Source organism: Leucoraja erinacea, chromosome 1 (genome assembly GCF_028641065.1).
Source record: "Leucoraja erinacea ecotype New England chromosome 1, Leri_hhj_1, whole genome shotgun sequence".
Lineage (NCBI taxonomy): Eukaryota > Metazoa > Chordata > Chondrichthyes > Rajiformes > Rajidae > Leucoraja > Leucoraja erinaceus.
In genome coordinates, this window is record NC_073377.1 from 122,864,678 (window position 1) to 122,887,799 (window position 23,122).

Here is a 23,122-nt window from a genome sequence, read left to right on the forward strand (position 1 = left end):
GTGATAAGGAGGACGTGGGATTTTAACCAAATGTGATGAGGAACTTAATAAGAGATTCAAGAGATGATGGCATTCCAAAGACACAATTAACAATTCTGCATCATACATTTCATGCACAGGTGCCATCACATTCAGGTTAACTACGAATGGTCTTCCTTTGATAGTGATTCTGACTAGATTCCTTTTATTTTAGTTTGGTTAAATATTTTTATTTTATTTGAAGAGTGTACATTAAAAAAAAAAAAAAAATCGTTGATTTTTTTTCCTCTATGCTTTTAAATGTTTCTGAAGCAGGCTTGATTCTCAAAGTCTGGGACTTCCTTTTCCTGTTTTGTGGATAGAGCTAATTCTGGCTTACCTGTAGGCTAACATTACCTTGTACAGGTGTTTGCTATTTTGAATCAGGAGGACTTTGCAATGCAAGTCAATACCTGGTAGATTTAGCAAGCTTGTATTTACCACATTGATCAGCATAGGCAGTTTACCGCCGATACTAAAGTTTTGGCCCGTTAGGTTTAGCTTAGAGATTCAGCATGGAAACAGGACAACCGAGCCCACGCCAACCCTCTATCAAACGCTATCCCACTTTCGCATCCACTCCCTACACACTCGAGACAATTTACAGAGTCCAATTAACCTACATCCACACATCTTTATGATGTGGGAGGAAACCAGAGCTTGAGGAGGAAACCCATGCTGTCACAGGGAGAACGTACAAACTCCACACAGGCAGTACCAGAGGTCAGTATTGAACCCAGGTCTCTGGTGCTGTGAGATAGCACAAGGACATCAAACATCATTAGATGGATGATGTTAATAAAGATCACGGCAAAGTAAATGATTTATCTTGACAAATCGGATTTATTGTCCAGCATGACAGGGAATCATTTAACCCTAACTTAGACCAGCCCTTGTCCTGCCTTAACTTTTCTGGTGTTCTGCACACACAACAACTTTCTAATTTGTTCAACAATCCTTTATAGTTGAACATTCTTGCTGTTCTCTTGCAGATAATTCACCGAATACTGCTGACATCCCCAATTCTTCAGTTTCTCCGGGTTCTTTTGCTACCAAATTCCTGCCCTTTGGTTATCAACATTCTTGCCAGAGGCAACAATCCATTCATCTTTTCTTTCAAACTTATGTCGTTATCATTTTATCTGTTCTTAATCTTTTCTGCATCAGTGAGAACAATCCAAATGTTTCCCTCGGACTATCTTTAATCAGACTTTATCTTGCGCAATACGCCGTTTCCTTCACCCTGTACCTGTACACTGTGGAAAGCTCAATTATAATCATGTATAGTTTTTCTGCTGACTGGATAGCACGCAACAAAAAGCTTTTCACTGTACCTCGGCACTCGTGACAGTAAACTAAACATCCATGGTACCTTTAAAATACATTCCTCACCTTAACACGCATGCACACATACAGTTTAACATTGTAAAATAAAGGTGCCTTAAACATGTTTTGTATATGCTATTTGCACAAACACAAGACCTAAACTGTTTTGGAGGTGTATGCCGGTCACAGATGGAGCTTTACCAAGATAGCAGGTGCTGTACTTTCAGTGTGAAATAATGCCTCAATCAAATTTGCAAGCCACCATCTACTCTATTAAAATTGTTTAAAAATAAACATGGACCAATGAGGGGAGGAAAGAAGAAATTAATATTATGTAACAGATCCTACCTCCACCACAATGATGGTTCCTACAATCATCGAGTACAAATCATACTGTGCCACAATTTTGGAAAGCGAGGAGCTCATGAACTTCACTGCATCCAAATACTGCCTCAACACCTTCTTTCCGAGGTTTGCAAGAGTCTCTGAAGTGTTACCTTCCAAGTAAAGTTTGATCCAAGAACCATGGGATTTTTGCGCTATTTGAAATAATTTGTACCCAGCATCTGCAAATAGATCAAAACAAAACACTATTTAGAGCGAGGGAATTTGTTACAATAAAATTATTCAACAATCTCAGATTACTCCATCTAAATTATGGTTGAATAAGTCCAGTAAAGCTCGATTATTTGGGGGAAAAAATTGGAATTTGCAAGTGGACTTTGGGACAGATTATATAGCAATGGGTAAAATTCCAATCCCCTTCACTTCCAATACAAATAATAATTCTTCTTCTTCCTTCTGCATCACGTATCCAAATATTTATAATGGTTAAAGCAAATTTAGTTTAGTTTAATTTAGAGATACAACGCAGAAACAGGCCCTTCAGCCCAGCGATCCCGCACACCAACACTATCCTACACATCCCCCACACCAGCCAATTAATCTGCAAACCTGTACGCCCTTGGAGTGTTGGAGAAAAACCACAGGTCACCGGTAAAACGTACAAACTCCGTACAGACAGCAACCCTAGCGAGGATCAAACCCAAATCTCTGGCGCTATAAGGCAGCAACTCTACCACTGTGTCTTTTTGACATTTATTCTGAGAAACTATTCCAAATGCAGTCTTCCTTTTACTTATCCAGTTTCTTTTTATAAAAAACCCTCAAGTTTGTTACGTACAACTTAATCTCCAACAAATCAACCTAAAAATATGGATTCCAAGATGCTATTTAGAACTTTGATGGTACTAACTGATCTTTGAAAAATATTTTGTGAACAAAGACATTATGGTGGCCACTTCGCAACCCAGGTTGTTTAAATAATGATTGTGAAACATTTGCTCCATCAGGGGTGCTTGAGGCCAGAAATGGAGGAATTTTCCCAAGAACTCTAGGGTTCTGGGGATGGAACTAAGAGACAGTTAAGAAGTGGGAAGCCAAATGAAAGATTTTTTTTTAAAGAATGAAAATATTAATTTTAAAGCTTTGGGAGGCAGGTAGTTGATGCAGCACAGTGATAATAGTCCATTTAGATTTCCAGTTAGCTGGAGCAGGGACTCAATCAACAGATGCAGTTTTACAGAAGATAGACACAAAATGCTGGAGTAACTCAGCGGGACAGGCAGCATCTCTGGCTAGAAGGAATGGGTGACGTTTTGGGTTAAGACCCTTCTTCAGAGTCAGGGGAGTGGGAGGTACATAGATAAGAAAGTGTGATGTTTGAAAACAGGACAAAGGGAATGGAGATCAAGGAAACAGTAGAATAGATCATGTTAGTCGGGAGAGTCAGGGTAGTGGGAGGTACTAGATGCAGTTTAACAAACCATGCTGAAAATGCAAATGTACAGGTTTTTGTATGCAATAAATTTGAATCAACTTGGAATAATGCAAAAACCTCAGGGTATATCGCATGCTAAGAGAAAGAAGCAGTGCCGTTCACAGTTCATGAAAATTCTCACTGTACACGCTCATGGAGACAGCTTCTTCCCAACAACCATCAGGATATTGAATACCATGAACTACAAACTACCTGGGTTGCACTAGGGATTTTGTCTTTGTTTTGCTTTTGCACTGTATTGGGTTAGGAGGGAGAGATAGATTAGCCATGATTGAATGGTGGAGTAGACTTGATGGGCCGAATGGCCTAATTCTATTTCTATCACATATGATCTTATTGGGTTATTTATTTATTGAACTTTGTGTTTATTTCATTATGTATTGAGTACTGTATGTACAACCTGTTTTCCTGTTGCTGCAAGTAAGAATTCCATTGTTCTATTTCGGGACATATGACAATAAAAAACACTCACTCTCTCTTGGATACCCAAGGTATCTCAATACTAACCATCAGCCAGCAATAAACAGGGAGGAATCAGCTTATTATTTTGAGGAGGAAATAATTTCAAAATGAGCCATTAAACTGAATTTTTTATCCTAGAACTATAGCTTTATTTTCAGTTTGAATTAATCTGAAGTCTTCTCCCTGGGTCATGAATTAAACTGTGTCTGAAACACAGCAGAATGGCCTCACCTTTCTCAAATGCAGGAATACTCTCTTGAATCAGTAGACTAAGTTGGTAGCCATTAAGATGCAAATATCTTAGCTGTTCTCGTAGAGATCTTTCCTCGAAGACAGATGGAATGAGATGTCCCAAATTGTTCCGTGGGATTGGTAAACCAAATCCTAATGCTAAAGTGGACGTGAGATCAGTTTGCTCGACGTATTCAGATTCAAATGACTCTAGATATTTGATAAGAGGAAAAAAAAACATTTAACTGGGAACCAAAAATAAGATCACACAAGATTAATTTTTAATTAGGTTAATTTCACAACAGAATCTTTCATTCTATAACATTCTAATTGGCAAAATTAATACAATCCTTCAGAAAAAGCAGAAAACTACAGATGTTGGATATCTGATAACCAAAATTCAGGAGATACTCAGCAAGTCAGGCAGCATCTGTGAAAAAAGAAAAACAAAATATTTGATGACGTTCAAAGCTGAAATGATAAATCTTTTTCCATGGATGCTGAACATTCCAGATTTTTCTGTTTTATTTCAGAATCGCCTTGAAGCACATTTTTGGTTTTATGAAAAATATGAGATGTAGCATTTGTTAAAGATTCAATACATTACTTTTGAATGTTACTTGTTTCCAAATTCTTATAGCATGCACAAGAGTTTCAAAAGTAAAATATCCATGGGGCAAATTTATTATAAGATATCTCTTCCTTTAATGGATTGTCCAAAATATTATTTAATGGAGCTAGGTTTGACCCGAGTGCGAAAACATGTCTTTGCTAGTTAGTGTTAGTCTCCGAGGTATTAATTAAGCAACATCTCCTTACACATTCAATGACTCACGGAATGACGAACTATTTCTAAAATTCACAATCAGGAAGTAGGACCATAAAAATTCTAGCTTGTTTTAAATGTGAGTACCACTAGTAATTTAAATGGTGGATGGCGATGGGTGAGGTGTTTGATGAGGAATTAGTGTTGAAGGTGAAGGGGCAAGTCAGAGGCTGTGAAAGATCTGTAAACCAACCTCCCGTGCCCCACTAACGTGATTATTTTAAGAAGCAGGTACCAGCGTGTACAGCACACACAAGCAAGGGGAGGCTGCTGGAGGCGAGGAATGGTTAGTTTACGGTGCCTACAGGATATGGTGTTGATGGAGGCAGCCTCGGGAAGTCCTACAGCAGCTGGGTGAGGGAGTGAATCGAGCGCGGCCTGCGGCAGCTGCATGGGGCAGCGGTGGCGGGTGCTGATGGTATCGCATTGGGCAAGGCCGGCCTCTACTTCATCCATCTAGTGCCACCAGGACAACTGGCCTTAAAGAGAGAATAAGAAATTGCGTATCTCCTTTGGCCAAGTTTGGACTTTTCAGAGGCTAAAAAGCTGCAAGGTGGCACCAGAATGTGGTGACTCTTTGCCTGCTGTTTGGCAAAAGGTTTTATTGCACACTTGTATGGTATGATTTGACTGGATAGCATGCAAAAACAAGCATTTCATTCTATCTCTGTAAACGTGACAATAAACAAACCAAACCAAGTTGGTTGGAGTTTAATTGCATAATGGTTCCACAATACAATGCATGCTAGAGTCAGGTAGCTATAGCACCTCTTACAAAGGATAGGATAGTTCCTAATTCAGGAAAACTGGATTTATGCAGATGAACAAAAGAGTCAGCATGGATGTGATGTGATGCGAGGGCCCACTTATGGGCTCCATCCCTATAATATTCTACTGGATTTGTATCATTCCACAGTGCGAGTTCAGCCCTACAAAAGATAGTTTTTAGCAATTTATCTTCCAAAACGGAACACATATAATCTAAGTTGGGTTTCTGCTAGCTCTCAATAAGAGAGATGTTATCGAAGGATCATAAATATTGTGCTAAGCAAATAAATTAGGTTTCAAAGAGGTCATACTGAACATTAAAATCCTTTTTGCCACCACTCCTTTGCCTGTTCTATTGTCGTCCTTCAAGCAAGATTTTCAAAGCAGAAGAATGAACTGTATGCACCATAGGGTATGAAAGTGTTCTGTTTACACATTTGAAATGAAATATCTGAAGTGAATCCAGGTACAATGCATTCCAACAAAAAACACTTCATGACCAGCAACAGAAAGTGACGTTTCCATTTCAACAGAACTCTGATTTCTTTAAAGTGTTTAATATTAAATTTGCCAGTCGAGTAACCACAAGATGAAATGAACCATATAACCTAAGAAGTCTCTGTAACTGTTTAATAGATCTAAAACACTGCTTTATCTATGGCTCCTAAAACACTGCTTTATCTATGGCCTCAAATTACAATGGACTATTTCAAACCAAATAGAATTAAGTGATGTAAATTAATAACTTTATGGAGTTCAATAAATTATCTCAGAATAATTTATCTCAGAATATAGACTATCCCATCGTTTAAGGAACAGTTAGACAGGTACATGGATAGGACAGGTTTGGAGGGTTATGGACCATGCGCAGGTAAGTGGGATTAGGGTAGCTGGGACATTGTTGGGCGAGTTGGGCCGAAGGGCCTGTTTCCACACTGTATTAATCTATGACTATAATAAATCAGCTCATCCCTGAAGCATCAAAATGGCAGGACTGAGATCAGGCTGGTGCTATTATCTGACAGGAGTTGGGGTATGGACAATTCACCATCTTCAGCAAAACTATCAGAATGTTGATAAGCAGTTGATAATAAAAGTATTTAAGAAGGAACTGCAGATGCTGGAAAATCGAAGGTACACAAAAATGCTGGAGAAACTCAGCGGGTGCAGCAGTATCTATGAAGCGAAGGAAATAGGCAACGTTTCGGGCCGAACCCCTTCTTCAGATAATAAAAGTATCACAGATGAAAAATGTTTAACTATACAGGAAAGACTTGGAATACTTTGACATTTTGGCAGTGCCAGGAACCTGGAGTGAACCCCTGCCCTCGACTGGAGCCCCCACAGCAAGGGAACAGTGATCTCCTTGCAGCACATCTCAATGAGGTGGAACCCACCATGGCAACGTGCAGAGGCTGCCTGCAAGTGGTGGTGCTGGGCAGGCTGAGGTGAACTACCCAGCAACTCAGCACTGTGGTATGCAGACCCTGGCCAGTACAGTGAGCGTGAGCCATTGCTGGAGACAGAAGCACTTGCTCCATGTGTTGACACACTGTCCAAATTCCACAGACTCTCATCATCTTTTGTTTATTAACGTAAAGAAAACCCCCAGAGGGAAGAAAGCTGGGAAGCCAAATAAAAGAGGGGAGGAGGAGGCAACAGCATCCATCACATCCATAGGAGATGATGAGAGACTAAAATCTGGGTCACTGCCAATGGCCCACACATATCAATGATGCACCATACTTCAATGTTGAAAGGCTTTGCTGTTCACCTCAGCCTGCCCAACAAAGGCCCTCACACCAAGCCATGCAACAATGTGATCACTTTAACCATTCCATCGTATTTGAGGTGCCAGCAAGGGTTGAGCTCCAAACCAGAACAATGCTGTTACTAACACATTTTCCGTATGAAGTGTAACAACTGTGTGTGCTGAATCTAGCAGTGTACTCACAGGACACATCTGGAGCGAGATACTGGTGCTGACCCGGACTAATTAAAATTACAATTGCATAGTTTGGGCTTTAAAACTCGAAGGTAAAGGACAATCAGTTTAAACACAAATGAGAACATTAAAGCGTATTAAATTTAAAAAGCATTGGAAAGGCACAAAGTAACAAAATGGATCAAGTACTAAAAAATAACTTTTACAATGGTCATTCAGAATTTCTGTAAACTCACTTTTCTTTCTGAAGGCAGGGCTAATAAAAACTAGTGGAGTGTTCACTTCATGACTTGACGATCCTCCGTGGCTACCTGTATCTGACATACCATGATCCCCACACAATATCAATAAATTAGGTAGAGGGGCTTCACCGTCCTGTAAATTATAATAGAAAAATATATATCTTTTAATCAATTTATGGAATATATTCACATCGCATTCCAAACAGGTTTTTAAATTTTAAAACATCTTACAAGGTTCCTGAGGTTCACAGGTGGAAATATTTTCTACACTTAAGTGCTCCATGAACGTGTTTCTTTGTGCAAGGATATTAATGTATAATACCCCCATCAAAACCCTAAAATGTCCATTACTGAAAAGAATGCACGGCAAAGAGCAGAAGATGGAAAAGACAGCAAGGGAAAATAAATGTAAGGGTACACAAGCTGAGATGGGATAAGTGAAGAAGCTTCATAATTTAACCTTTTACTTCTTGGTAGGTTTCTGGAGATACTCGCAGTACTGTCTTCAGAGATAATATATCATTTCCTGAGTTTTGTGCCCAAACCTGGACATCCATAGATCATATTAGATCAGACCAAAGTTCTATACAACTGACACACAACTTTTTTGTACTTTTGGATTCCTGCAGTTTCAGTTTTAATGCAAATTTAAATAAAACTTTACAAACCTTGAATACAAGTCCTGTATGAATCTTCTGAATAATATTATCCATTTCTGAGAGTTTTGGTCCAATCAGATGACTGTTGGGTCCGGCCAGATGGCCAATATGATCTAATCCAAGGTAGTGCAAAATTAATAGATCCCAGTCGTTTCTTTCAAGTACTTTGTCCAAATGTCGTGTTACATTTTCATCAACCTGCAAATATCTTTTTTTTAATAATTTTGAACCAGAGAGTTTTTAATAATGTTTAAAAACAATACACCACACAAGAGTAACGAACATTTTAGGGGGCATTATGAATCTCAAATACGAAACTATCACAGGGATTGATTAATATTTTAAAAGGAAGGTTTTAACTGACACCAATGACTTAGCCACAAATAAACAATAGGGTTTACAAATTATATTCTGGTGACCACAATACAAAACATTCCCAATGTGAAGGAAAGATAACCAAAAAGGACTCTTTTAAAATTCGGAATCTAAATCATGGTTCAATGGTCAATGGATGAAGTGAATGAATCAGTTTACATTTTAAAAAATTACAAGCAACTATAACCCATTCCTTTGTCTCTTGTATAAAGTTACATAATATTTGGAGAGGAATTTTTGAAATGTTTTCAAAAACACTAAAAACAAAATTGGACCCCGATACAGAATTGATCATTCTAGGTACGTCAGAAGCCTGCTCTGAGCTATCATTATTTCAAAGACGTTTCCTTAATTATGGCCTGATAATGGCGAAAAAACTAATACTCAAATTTTGGAAACATACATCAGTCCCTACTCTTAAGATGTGGATTATAAACATGTCCGAGATGCTACATCTTGAAAATATTAGACTTGTCTTGGCAGAAAAACCAGATCATTTTTCAAAGACATGGACACCATTCATTGATTTATTACAAGGATAGTATGGTACAACATAACTTTGGATTTAAATCTAATTACGGGTTCGGTGAGGTGGATGTGGAGGGATGCGAGGAAGGTATATCACCACTTTTTTCTTTCTTTCTCTTTTTGTCCTTTTATTTTTCTTATTTTTTCTATTCCTCTCTTCTTTCTTTCATTTATTCACTCTTTGGCTACACCACTTTGGTAGTCTAGGGGTTCTATCTTTGCACATCTCACTTTTTCTCTTTCTTGCGTTTTCTCCTTTCTTTTCTTCCAACTACAGTTAAAAGCTAAAAGTGAAGCTGTACAATAACTGTATTATTTCATATGCCGTTGGTTCTATTTTTGTACATTTGCTTCTAATAAATAAAAATTAAAAATTTAAAAATTTTAAAAATGACAATTATGTAGCAGCTTTTTAGTTTGGTTTAGTTTATTATTGTAACGTGTACCAAAGTACAGTAAAGCTTTTTGTCGCATGCTATCCATCAATTAAAAAACTATCTATGATTACAATCAAGCCGTCCACAGTGTAGAGATACAGGATAAAGGGTGTAACATTTAGTACAAGATAAAGTCCGATTAAAGATAGTACAAATGTCTCGAATGAAGTAGGTGGGAGGGCAGGTCGGTACTCTAGCTGGTAAGAGGACTGTTCAATGTTCGGAAGAAATGCCCCTCAATCTGGAGGTATGTGTTTTCAAATGTCTGTACCTCTTGTCTGATGGGAGAGGGAGAAGAGGGAGTGACAGGGGTGAGACTGGTCCTAGATTACGCTGGTGACTTTGCCGAGGCAGATTGAACTGTAGACGGAGTCTATGGATGGAAAGTGATAGCCTGGACTACGTACACACTTCGCAATTTCTTGTGGTCTTAGATGGAGCTGTTCCCAAACCATGCTGTGATGCATCCCTTCCTAGCATGCATGAATGAAACAACATTAAATGTGATGAATTCCACATCCTCAAGCAGAATTAAAGTGCTTTACAGCCATTAAGGTAGAGATTTATCCTGGTGACCAGCATTAAAACAGTTGCACATTGTATTCCGCTTCCAGAATTCAATCCCATCTCCTTCATATTCAGTGCAATTCTCAGTACAGGTTGTAACCATCTTACAAAAGCCCAATATATGTACAACCTATATAATTGAGTGAGCATTTGGCAGGCCGGTGGTATGGATTTGCTGAACGTTGTGGGGCTGCCAGATCTTCTGCCATTTGTAAATTTGGTCATGGCTGCAATTCCAATTTGCAAACTGGTTGTTTATGAACAGTTCATTGGAATAGAACCCTGCTGTAACTTGGGGAGAACCTGTACTGGACTGTTATGTTGGACTAGATTATATTTTCAATTCCAGGGACGATGTTAAACCAATAACCTTCCGACTGAGAACTCAGAATGCAACATTGATATTTATCTTGTCAGTATGAATCAAAGTATATCAATTCCGACAGGAATGGGTATAACATATTATTCCAACAAAACTTATACATTTAGATGAGTTATCAATTTTTGCTTGTCAATTACATTTTATTGTAATTTTTGGCAATTTCACACCATTCACTTGGTTAACATCAGGATTCATTATCAAACAAAGATCAGGAAACTAAAAACTCCTTCAGTGTTTGGACTGATACCAATCTAAGCATAAAACGTGACAGAAATATACTAACCTCAGTGTAATCAGACACAAAGAAGGATGTAGTTCCATCATGTTCTATAAATTGATCAGGAAACATTCGGATCCAAGTGTCATCACCGTAGAACATGGTTCTTTTTCCAGCAGCTTTTGCCTGCCAGATCAGATTGTCTTCCAGCAGAGTGGGAGAATTTAGGTTCATGATAATATCAATAAATCCAGGTATTTTACCAGTCATCATTGCCTGAACAAATTCACACAGTTCCAACAAGAAAAAAACGTTCAGTATTTTAGAAAATATGGAAACGTTTTGTATTTGTAATCAAAGTTGAAAAATGTTAGTTTTGACAACTGGAGCAGCTCTGAGATTCCATTCAAGAATGGTTCAGTTAGTTTCCGCTTAACATCAGATCTTCCTACACTATATTCTCCCACACCCCATTAATGTGCCACTTTGAGGAAAGTATTCCTTATTAACTAAAGAACGTGGCATCTCACTCATCTTCACAAATCTTTTCATTTATCTGCGAGACAACGCAAAGCAGAACATAGAACTTTGAACAGTACAGCACAGGAAAAGGGCCCTTCCACCCACCATGTCTGTGCCGAAAACGAGGCCAAGACTAACTCTTATCTGTCTGCACGTGCCCTTTATCTCTCCATTTCATGCATATCCATGTGCCTGTGCAAAAGCCTTTTAATTGTCACTCTTCACCAGAAACCTGTGCCGAATTTACATTCATCCCCACCCAAAGATGTATGCTTATGGCAATGAATTGTTCTTCAGCTCTGCTAACTGCAGCAAGTGTTTCTGTAAAAGTCTTACCTTAATTCTGGGCATGGTAACTGTTGGTGCCCAGGCCTTCGCAATGAAACTGTGTGATGAACCTCGCTCAACCAATTGTTGTGTATGTGGCATGAATTGCTTTCCTTTAGGTCCAAACACAAAATCTTCCCTCAAAGCATCCACCAGCATAATCACCACTCTTCCAAACAATGGAGATGGTAGCCCTGTCCGGTTTGATGCCAGGCCTAAACCAAAATGATCAACATATCATTTATTCACATATTTTAACTTTTAAACTTTTTTGGAACTCCCGAAAGAGCAAGCGCAAATCTTGGTAACTGATAGAGAGTGTAATGCTTACTTTATTTCATCTAATCTTTAAAGTCATGCCTAGTTTACTTTAGGAAGGAACTGCAGATGCTGGTTTGCACCAAAGATAGACACAAAATGCTGGGGTAACTCTGCAGGTCTAGTAGCATCTCTGTAGAAAAGGAATATGTGACGTTTCAGGTCTGGAATGTCAGTCTGAAGAAGGGTCTCAACCCAAAACATCACCAATTCCTTTTCTCCAGAGATGCTGTCGGACCCGCTGAGTTACCCCATCGTTTTGTGTATAATTTAATTTATTGTCACGAGCAACGAGGTAACTCTTGACTCTTGTACAGCGAAAAACTTTTTGTTGTGAGCTATCCAGTCAGTAGAAAGACTATACATGATTACAACCGAGCCGTCCAGAGTGTACAGTTACAGGATAAAGGGAATAATGTATAGTACAAGATAAAGTCCAGTAAAGTCTAAATCAACATAGTCCAAGGATCTCCAATGAGGTAGATGTTAGGTCAGGATCACTCTCTAGGACTGCCTAGTTACATGACATGGCAGCTGAACAATTAGGCATGCATTCAAAGTAACCAGGCTACAATTAACATTGCTGGAAATATAACCACAGAGTTTATACAGTGTGAAAACATGCCCTTCAGCCCAACTTGACCATGCTGGCCAAAATATGTATCTAAGCTAGTCCCATCTGTAGAATCCATATCGCTCCAAACCTTTGTTATTCAAGTACCTGTACAAATGTATTTTAAACAACGTAATTGTACCCAACCATTCTGCTTCCTCTGACAGCTTCTTTCATACACCCATTACCCTCTGTGTGAAAATAAAATCCCTCTCAGGTCCCTTTTAAAGGCAAATTGCCAAATGCCTTTCTTTCACCCAATCTACCTGTGTTATCACTCTCTGGAAACTATGTTCCTATACTCAGAGGTCTTTGTTCTGCAACACTCCCCAGGGTCCTACCACTTATTCTGCAAGTCATAGCCTGGCTTAATTTACCAAAATGCAACACCTTGCACAAGTCAAATTCAATTTACCATTCCTTAGCCCATTTCGCCAGTTCACCTAGAATCCATTGTATTCTTAGATAAATGTCTACACTGTCCACTACACCACCATTTTTTTGTCATCTGCAAACTTACCAACCCCGTTAGCAATATTGTCATCTAGACTATTAACGTAATGATAAACAAACTTTTTCTAACCAACTTCAGTTGACTTCCTTCTTCTGGGGAAAGGCTCAGATCTATCCAAGAGTAAAACACAAACAGGGGTGTCAGGGGTTATGCAGAGAAGGCAGGAGAATAGGGTTAGGAGGGAGAGATTGATCAACCATGATTCAGACTTGATGGGCCGAATGGCCTAATCCTGCTCCTATCACTTATGACATGACAAACCTACACCAAACCCTGGTGACTATCGCCACATATTACAAGGTAACTGTTAAGTTCTGGGCCTATTCGATATATTCAATGCATGTTCCGGCTATGCTGACCAAAGATACTTTGATGCTGACAGTCATAATGCCAGGCATGGAGTTGAAAGGACGAGGGGTACCCTTGATCACATCAAAAAATCCACTTGGAACTACACCGCAGGCCCTCCTCAGGAGTCCACTCAATATCTGTCAATGCATTCTTAAACTCGACTGAAAATTAATGTTTTTCCTACATTACATCAGTACTAAATATAGTTAATTAGTTGCAAAATACCTGGAGTTATTAAAGTATCACAAAATATTTTATCTGCTACCCAAACAAGGGATGGAACTTGATAATTCAAACCGAACACAATCCAGAAGCAAGCAAGCAATCCCCTTTCTACAAGACCTAGTCCATTAGCAGTAACTAATGAAGGCAAAATCACCCATGATCACCATCTATCTATGCCCCAGGTATGCTCTGCTACATATAATATGCAAAAATTGACAAAAAGTGCTAGAGTAACTCAGCAGGTCAGGTAACATTTCTGGAGATCATCGATAAGTAATGTTTTAGGTCAGGACCAGTCTGTTGAAGGGTCCTGACCAAAGATACTGGTCCTGACCCAAAATGGTTACCTATACATGGTCAGAGATACTGCCTGACCCATTGTGTTCCACCAGGACTTTTTAAACAAATAAACCAGCATCTGCAGTTCCTTGTTTCTGCAATATGCAATTTGCAGAACCACCACAGCATGTATTTTCCCTGCTTATTCTGATGACAGTTTACCGAGGGGTAGAGAGAGGGGGGTAGCCTGTACAAGACAGGGGTGGGAGGGGTGGACTGGGTTGTAGGGGGAAGGGGGTGCAGGAGTGGGTGGACTGGGTTGTATGGCGGTACCGGGGCGATGGGAAGGGGTGGCATGGGTTGCAAGAGGGGTGAGTGGACTGGGGTGTAGGGGAGGGGTGAATGGACTGGGGTGTAGGGGGGGGGAGTGAGCTGGGACTGGGGGGAGGGGAGTGAGCTGGGGTGTAGGGGAGAGTGAGCTGAGCTGGGGTGTAGGGGAGCGGTGAGTGGACTGGGGTGTAGGGGAGGGGTGGGAGGGGAGTGGACTGGGGTGTAGGGGAGGGGGGAGTGAGCTGGGGTGTAGGGGAGGGGAGTGAGCTGGGGTGTAGGGGAGGGGAGTGAGCTGGGGTGTAGGGGAGGGGAGTGAGCTGGGTGAGTGGAGGTGGTGGGGTGTGGGTGAGGGGGGGGGGGGGGAGGGGTGGGAGGGGGTGAGCTGAGTTGTATGGGGAGGGAGTGAGCTGGGGCGTAGGGGAGGGGTGAGTGGCATGGGTTGTAGGGGAGGGGTGGGAGGGGTGTAGTGGACTGGGGTGTAGGGGGGGGGTGGGGAGGGGAGTGAGCTGGGGGGTGTAGGGGGGGGGGTGAATGAGCTGGGGTGTAGGGGAGGGGAGTGAGCTGGGGTGTAGGGGAGGGGTGAATGAGCTGGGGTGTAGGGGAACTGGGGCAGCGTTGGGGCGGACAAGGGGGGCCACAACACACTCGGCAACCCCCAATGCTCGGCCACTGCAAGGAGCAGCGTCAGCTCCGCCCTTGGGCCGGCAACAGGCGAGCGGCAGCGGCAGTAGCAACAGCAGGGCCGGCCCCGGCAGCAACTACCCCAGCGGCAGTAGCACTAGCAGGGACGGCCCTGGCTCAAGGCCGCGGCGTTTACCTCCGGCTGGCTCCGCCGGCGCGGCCGATGCCCGGGCTTTGGCGGCGCCGAAAGTGTTTGCGGGAGCGGGGAAGAAGCCGCGCAGGAAGATGGCCATCCCGAAGAGCTGCAGCAGGAGGCCGCAGACGGCGAAGAGCGATGAGCGCAGCCTCATCTTGCCGGGCCCGCACTGCGCTGCAGGTGCGCTGCTGGAGAGTGGTGGAGGCGGGGCAGCAGCTGCATCGCACTGTGTGGGAGGGAGGGAGGGAGGGGCGGGCAGGGGCAGGAGAGGCGTTGCACTGGCGCAAGGGACAGGTGAGAGATTGCATTGGGGCGAGGGGCAGGAGAAGCAATACATTAGGGTATGGGGACAGGTGAGGGATTGCACTGGGGCGAGGGGCAGGAGAGGCATTGCACAAGGACAAGGGGCAGGTGATACATTGCAATGGGAGGGGGTAGGAGAGGCATTGTACAGGGGCATGGTGCAGGTGAGAGATTGCACCAAAGATTATAGAGGAGCAGGATTTTTGGATTGCACTGCGGCGAGGAGCAGGAGGGGCATTGCACTGGGAGGCAAATATTATAGAGGAGCGAGCAGGGGGCTGAAGAGCAATTGCACTCCGACAAGGGAGAGGAGAGAGATTGCACTGGGAGAAGTGGGAGAACCGTTGCATAGGAAGGAGCGAGCAGGGGACAGGAGAGGCATCACACGGAACAGCGAGCATGAGCAATTGCACTGGGACAAGCAGGTGAGAGGTTGCACTTGGACAAGGTGAGAGAAGTGGGAGAGCCATTGCACAGGGAGGGGCGAGCAGGGGACAGGAGAGTGTCAGATCCTCGACTGGATCCGAATATAATAAACACACTACAAGGACACTGGACAGTGTTTCCTCCTCCTTCACATGTTATTGTGCGATGGCCGTGCTCTCATCTATCACAGCTTCTGCAACACCTTTGTCACCTTCACTGATGCAAGCCGTCAGACTCGCCGGGGAATGAGTAGCAATGAAACAAAATTTTGAGATTTAAAAAATCAAGTCTGCAATTTATCTCATCAGATAAAGCATAAAAAGAAGTTTAATTTGACACCTAATTCACTTTCATATCTTCAGTATTAAAAAAATTATGGCCATTTCCATACTGAAATTAGCATCTTGCTTTTCCATTGACTTAACTCAAAAGCTGTGATCAAGGACAGTCAAAAGCCCATACCTTTCTTAAAAATTAAGAGAACTGAATGAAAATTTCAGTTATTATAGATTGAAGCATTCTGAAACAAATATGAAACAATCTTACTTGGATGACCTGAAATTAAAGCATATAATTAGTTAGTTACCCAATTGTAGTTAATTACAAATTTTCAATTACTAGATCTAAACATCTATCCATTTCTTAAGAAAAAGTTAACATTTTAAAATAACCCAAGTGTTCAAATAGCATTCTCACAATAATTCACAATATAACATGATTTTTAAATCTCATGGTCATGAATTTATAGGACAAATGCAAGGAATTTAGTGTTTAATTCCCGTAAATTAATGGTCATTTAAATCATCTTCCGAGTGGGATTTTGTGGAACGCGCTGGTTTTGAACGTTGCGGTTGCGGTGAATTTAAACCTCAGATAGGCAGGAAAAATACTGCCGGTTCGTATTTTTACATAATGACATTTTCGCAACGTGAAATTTTGATTAAAGGCATCCTTAGAAGCAAGTTTATATATAAAATAAACGGCTTTCCTTTACCTGTCCCGATGTTGTAGATTTCATTATTGCACAATCTCTACTTTAGTAGTCAATCATAACTATATGGACTCTCCTGATGGGAGTGGGCCTAGAAGATCTACTGCACCATCTTCCCATGGTCCTGTCGGCAACAATGTGCTTCATATTGGCCCAAGCAGATTGGGTCTGCTGACCATCTGACGTGCATGTCGTTCCACATCTTTTTCCATCCCTGGCCACTATACTTTGATACAAAGATTTTGTTTAGTTCCAACAACTGTTAAATGACATTCATGAGTCAATGCAATCATCCTTGATCACAGCTTTGTTGGCACTAGGATCCTGTTTCCTCTCATCACACACCTTCCAATTGTGCATAGTTCATCACTGATAGCTGTGTATGTCCAGTGTGTATATTCCTCTTTGGATCCACTCTCTAATATCTTGTAGATCTGCATCCTTGTCCGACTTCTTCTATTTCTCTTGTTCTCATTGTTCTTGGTGTAGAGCGTACTGCGACAAATTGTACAAACGATTCTGCTTCTGTCTCCAATGTAGACCCTTGCGGCTTGTCTACCTTAAGATTAACTAGTAATTGTTTAATTCAGCTTTTGAAGCAGATATGGCGGAATAAAATTGTTTGTGTTCAATGTCCTTGGAGTGTGTTTATTATATTCGGATCAAGACGAGGATCTGACAGAGAGCCATTGCACAGGGAGTGGTGAGGGGGGGGGAGCAGGAGAAAAATTGCACCGGGGCAAAGGACAGGTGAGATATTAAACAGGGAGTAGCTGGCTAGTGATAGCACAGGGAGAAGAGGGGCAGCTATTGCACAGGGAGGAGGGAGCAGACATTCAACAAGGAGGAGTGAGCGAGAGGCAGGTAAATTGCAGAGGAAGAAACGAGCGATGGGCAGGTGAGAGATTGCAAGAGAGGAACAAGCAAGGGGCAGGGGAGTGATTGCACCTGGGCAAGGGGGCACGTGAGAAATTGCACAGTGAAAAACAGCAAGGGGCAGGGGAGCGATTGCACAGAGGGGTGAGCGAGGTGCACGTGAAAGACTGCTTAGGGAAAGGCAAGCAAGGTACTAGCCAGAGATTGCATAGGGAGGGCTTGAGACTGATGTACCAGGATGGGACAAGGAGCAGGTCAGTCACTGCACAGGAAGGATGAGTGAGGGACTCCGCAGAGATTGCAAAGTAATAGGGAGCAAGGGGGCAGGCCAGAGACTGCACAGGAAGAAGCAAGCAAGGAGAAGGTAATTTGTTGCACAGTAAGAAGTAGGCCAGACATTGCACTGGGAAGAGCAAGTATAGCATATCAGACATAAATTGCTGTCAATCTGAGACCAAAACAGAAATGGTGGAAGCACTCAGCTGATCGTGCATTATCTGTGGAAACACAAAAGGAGTTATTGAGGGTAGGGAACACAAAAACAGTTTTTACCCCACTGCTATAAAGGCACTAAATGTAGCTGCCAAGGAACGCAGGGGCGATACATACTAAGGGACTGTGGTACACTGTGAAATCGACAGAAGGATGTAGGGTTGGGTGTTTATGCGTGCTATTTTCATGATATTTATTTTAGTTATTTATCTTTTTTTAATATTTAACCTTGTATGTATCGTTAGCTTTTAGAAATGTTTGAATGGTGCACTGACTGGCTGACATTTTAAAATTTTGTTGTACAAGGTTCATGTTACAATGACAATAAAGAAACTATTCTAGATCCAGGTCGAAGACCCTCAATGATAATCTTTTATTATCACGTGTACCAAGGTACAGTGAAATTCTTTTGTGCACACAGGTCGGTAATGTGACATAACTCATTACTGCCATACATAAGTACAATCCCCGATTAAATGCAGAATGTACAGAAATGGATTCCATATGCAAGAGTCCAATAAAGGCCTGTTGCAGCCGGTGCCTCCTTCCTCCATTTTGATCACCAGGGAACTGTCGTCCCTCTCATGCCCGGCCTGCAGCCTTCGTGCCCCAGGAGGAGATGCCTCCCACAGCCGACCTTGAGGGCGTGGAAGGTAAGACGACCAGTTCTCCTTACCGGCTCTTTGTCCAGCATAGAAACAAAGAAAGAAACATAGAAAAATAGGTGCAGGAGTAGACCATTCGGCCCTTTGAGCCAGCACCGCCATTCAATATGATCATGGCTAATCATCTAAAATCATTACCCCATTCCGGCTTTTTCTCCATATCCCTTGATTGCTTTAGCCCTAAGAGTTAAATCTAACTCTCTTGAAAACATCCGGTGAATTGAAATCCATTGCCTTTAGTGGCAGAGAATTCCATAGATTCACAACTGGGTGAAAAAGTTTTTCCTCATCTCAGTCCTAAATGGCCTACCCCTTATTCTTAAACTGTGACCCCTGGTTCTGGACTTCCCCCAACATCGGGAACATTTTTCCTGCATCTAGCCTATCCAATCATTTAAGAATTTTATATGTTTCTATGAGATACCCTCTCATCCTTCTAAATTTCTGTGAATACAAGCCCAGTCGACCCATTCGTTCATCATATGTCAGTCCCGCCAACCCAGGAATGAACCTGGTGAACCGCTGCACTCCCTCAACACCAATAATGTCCTTCCTCAAATTAGGAGACCAAAATTGCACATAATACTCCAGGTGCAGTCTCCTTGCTCATAAACTCAAATCCTCTCGCAATGAAGGCCAACATATCATAAACTTTCTTCACTGCCTGGTGTACTTGCATGCTTACTTTCAGTGACTGATGTACAAGCACACCTAGGTCTCGTTGCACCTCCCCCTTTCCTAATCTGACACCATTCAGATAATAATCTGCCTTCCTGTTCTTGCCACCAAAGTGGATAACCTCACATTTATCCACATTATACTGCATCTGCCATGCATCTGCCCACTCACCTAACCTATCCAAGTTGCCCTGCAGCCACATAGCATCCTCCTCGCAGCTCATACTGCCACCCAGCTTTGTGTCATCCGCAAACTTGGAGATGGTACTTTAATTCCCTCATCTAAATCGTTAATATATATTGTAAATAACTGGGTCCCCAGCATCGAGGCTTGCGGCACCCCACTAGTCACTGCCTGCCATTCTGAAAAGGACCCGTTAATTCCTACTCTTTGCTTCCTGTCTGCCAACCAGTTATCTATCCATGTCAATACCCTACCCCCAATAACATGTGCTCAAACTTTGCACACTAATCTCTTGGGTGGGATTTTTTGTAAGTCCTGATACATCACATCCACTGGCTCTCCCTTATCCATTCTACTTGTTACATCCTCAACAAATTCCAGAAGATTAGTCAAGATTAGTTCCCCTTCATAAATCCATGCTGACTTTGACTGCTTTCCAAATGCCCTGCTATAACATCTTTAATAATCAACTCAAGCATCTTCCCCACTTCCGATGTAAGGCTAATTGGTCTATAATTCCCCATTTCTCTCCCTACTTTCTTAAAAAGTGGAGTTACATTGCCTCCAGTCCACAGGAACAGATCCAGAGTCAAAAGAACATTGGGAATTGATCACCAATGCATCCATGATTTCTAGGGCCACCTCCTTGAGTACTCTGGGATGCAGACCATCAGGCCCTGAGGATTATCTGCCTTCAGTTCCAACAGTTTACCTAACACCATTTCCTTACTAATGTGGATTATCTTCAGTTTCCCCTCCCACTTGATCCTCGGACCCCTAGTATTTCTAGGAGATTATTTGTGTATTCCTTAGTGAAGACAGAACCAAAGTACTGATTTAACTGTTCTGCCATTTCCTTGTTTCCCATTATAAATTCACCTGTCTCTGATTGTAAGGGACCTACATTTGGTTTCACTAATCTTTTCCTTTTTACATATCTAAAGATATCCACCGTCAACCCTTTAAATATAATTTGCCAGTCTATCCTAGCCAATTCACATCTCATACCTTCTAAGTGTCCATTCTTCAAGTACAGGAACCTAGTCTCTGAATTAACTGTGTCACGCTCCATCCTAATACTGAACCTAATGCATCCACCGCTGTCGCTGACTTCCAACACTGTCTGGTTCCCAGACTTCGGGGGCAAACAGAAGACGAGCCTCGGATGTGGCTCCCACTCCAGGTGGGTTCCCTGGCTCTGCGATGGGCGAGCCATGCCTGCTGCCGTTGTGTGGCACTGGCAGAATTGACAAAGAGTTTTAAGTTGCAGCTCTGGAGACCCGTGTTCGATTCGGACTACGGGAGCTGTCTGTACGGAGTTTATATGTTCTCCCCCTGACCGTGTGGGTTTTCTCCGATATCTTCGGTTTCCTCCCACACTCCAAAGACGTATAGGTATGTAGGTAAATTCGCTGGGTGTAAGTGAAAATTGTCGCTAGTGTGTGTGGTATCGTGTTAATGTGCAGGATTGCTAGTCCATGCGGACTCGGTGGGCCGAAGGGCCTGTTTCCGCGCTGTATCTCCAAACTAAAATCTACACTAAGTTGTAGACAAGTTGGGAGCATGGGTAGCGCCAATAGAAAAACAAATAGATTGAGCCCCGGCTTGTTGTGAGGATGAATTGTTAATGCCAGCAGTTGGATTCGGAAGGTGACCAAGAATTGTGATGTGTTGCATATAGTGGACAGAATGTGCTAATGGAAAGGGAATGCAAAGGCTTTATTTTTCCCTTCAGTTGCCCTTCTGAACTGCTACTTTGTCATGTTCTAACTGCCAGATCAATATCTCCCCACAACTGTGACCTCAACCTACCAGGTTTTCTCTTTAACCTTTTCACCACCAGCTCATTTACCCTGCAATTCTTTCTTTCCCTGTACAAAAAAAGGTCCATGGTCTGCAACATTCAATTTATTTCTCTTTCTATGGATGCTGCCTGACCCGCTGAGTGCTTCCAACATTTTCTGTTTTCATTTCAGATGTGGCATAGGATGGGCTGAGTACGAGAAACAGACAAAAGGCCAATCGGATATTGCACTGGGAAGAGCTCAGTTGGAGCCGATCAGTTATTGTAATGGAGGTGGGGAAAGTGGGACCTTTAGCAAATTGCAACTTTAGGGGCTGTAATTTGGGTGTCATATATTGCATAGAGTAGGGAGGAGAAAGTGGGAGAAGAGAGATGGGGGTGGGATAAAGCCTGGCAAGTGATAGGGGGATACAGGCAAGGGGATGGTGATTGACAGATGGGTGACAAAGGCTGGAGGTGAAAAGGAGACAAAGGGTGCCAGATAAGGTGAGAAGAGGAAGAATGGAATATAAAGTTGAGGGAGGAGAGGCGGGGAGGGGTGGGGGTGGGGAGAAGGGGTGGAGGGAAGGGAAGAAATGGGGACGGTAAAAGGTAGAGGGGAAGGGGAGAAAGGGGGAGGTGGGGCAGAAGTGAAATAGGACTTGAGGATGGGACATGAGTGTGGGAAGGAGGGGAAAAGAGCAGGGTGATTGGTTGGGAGAAATGAGTGTGTTCCAGGGTGGGACAATGGGAAAGAAAGTGGGGTATTACTTGAAATTGGAGATTCAATTATCATACTTTTGGGTTGTAACCTACCTAAGTGGAACACAATGTTCCTCTCCCACCCTTTTATTGATTGCAATGATCAAATAATGCAATTCTGAAATATTTCATATTATTGTGATAAATTAATACAGAAATACTATAATCTTAAGTTGGATTTATCCTATCATAGAATAAATCTTATTATTTTATTGAATGATTCATGTAGATTAATAAAGAATGGAGAGATTAATTTATTTTATCTTACAATTCCTCAGTGACCCTTTCAATAATGGCCGAGGGATTCTGCTGCTCGATCCACCTTCTGACTAGCAACAGAATAAGTTGCACATAATTACTGCCTGTACCTGGGATGGGCAATCTGACTCGATGTCATAGACACTTAAGATAGACACAAAATGCTGAAGTCTCAGCAGGTTAGGCAGCATTTCTGGAGAAAACAAATAGATAACGTTCCGCCCTGAAATAACACCTATTCCTTTTCTGCCGAGGAGCTACCTGGCATGCTGAGTTATTCCATAATCTTCTGTTTATCTTCAGTTTAAGCCAGCATCAGCAGTTCCTTCCTACACATTTTATCCTGCCACTTGTCAGCAAACCTAAGATAGTTTTTGTAGATGAGGCCATGCAGAGAGCATTAAATGCAATATACGAGGTTGCAGGAGGTGCAGGTAAATATTTTTTTTATTTGATCTTAAAACCTTTTTGATTCAGAAGCCAGAATGCTGCAAAACAAGAATTCAAATTGGTTTTACTCGCAAGGGTTATTTCAGTGCTGGCATTAAGTCATTTTGGTCCAATGGGTGAACACATTGTCATTGTC

At 42.1% G+C, this 23,122-nt stretch overlaps 1 protein-coding gene across 2 annotated transcripts in view; it reads right to left on the reverse strand.

Moving 5' to 3' along the window:
• Positions 1-15,341, reverse strand: part of pigg (phosphatidylinositol glycan anchor biosynthesis class G) — a 35,173-nt gene extending 19,832 nt beyond the window's left edge. For both annotated transcript variants that reach the window (XM_055642758.1, XM_055642747.1), the window contains exons 1-7: positions 15,120-15,341; positions 11,682-11,887; positions 10,890-11,099; positions 8,327-8,515; positions 7,653-7,791; positions 3,878-4,087; positions 1,693-1,910 (exon numbers count right to left, since the gene is read on the reverse strand). In XM_055642758.1, coding sequence (XP_055498733.1) covers positions 1,693-1,910; positions 3,878-4,087; positions 7,653-7,791; positions 8,327-8,515; positions 10,890-11,099; positions 11,682-11,887; positions 15,120-15,273 — 1,326 coding nt within the window. In that variant the 5' untranslated portion in view covers positions 15,274-15,341. The remainder of the gene's footprint in view (positions 1-1,692; positions 1,911-3,877; positions 4,088-7,652; positions 7,792-8,326; positions 8,516-10,889; positions 11,100-11,681; positions 11,888-15,119) is intronic.
• Positions 15,342-23,122: the final 7,781 nt, after the last annotated feature.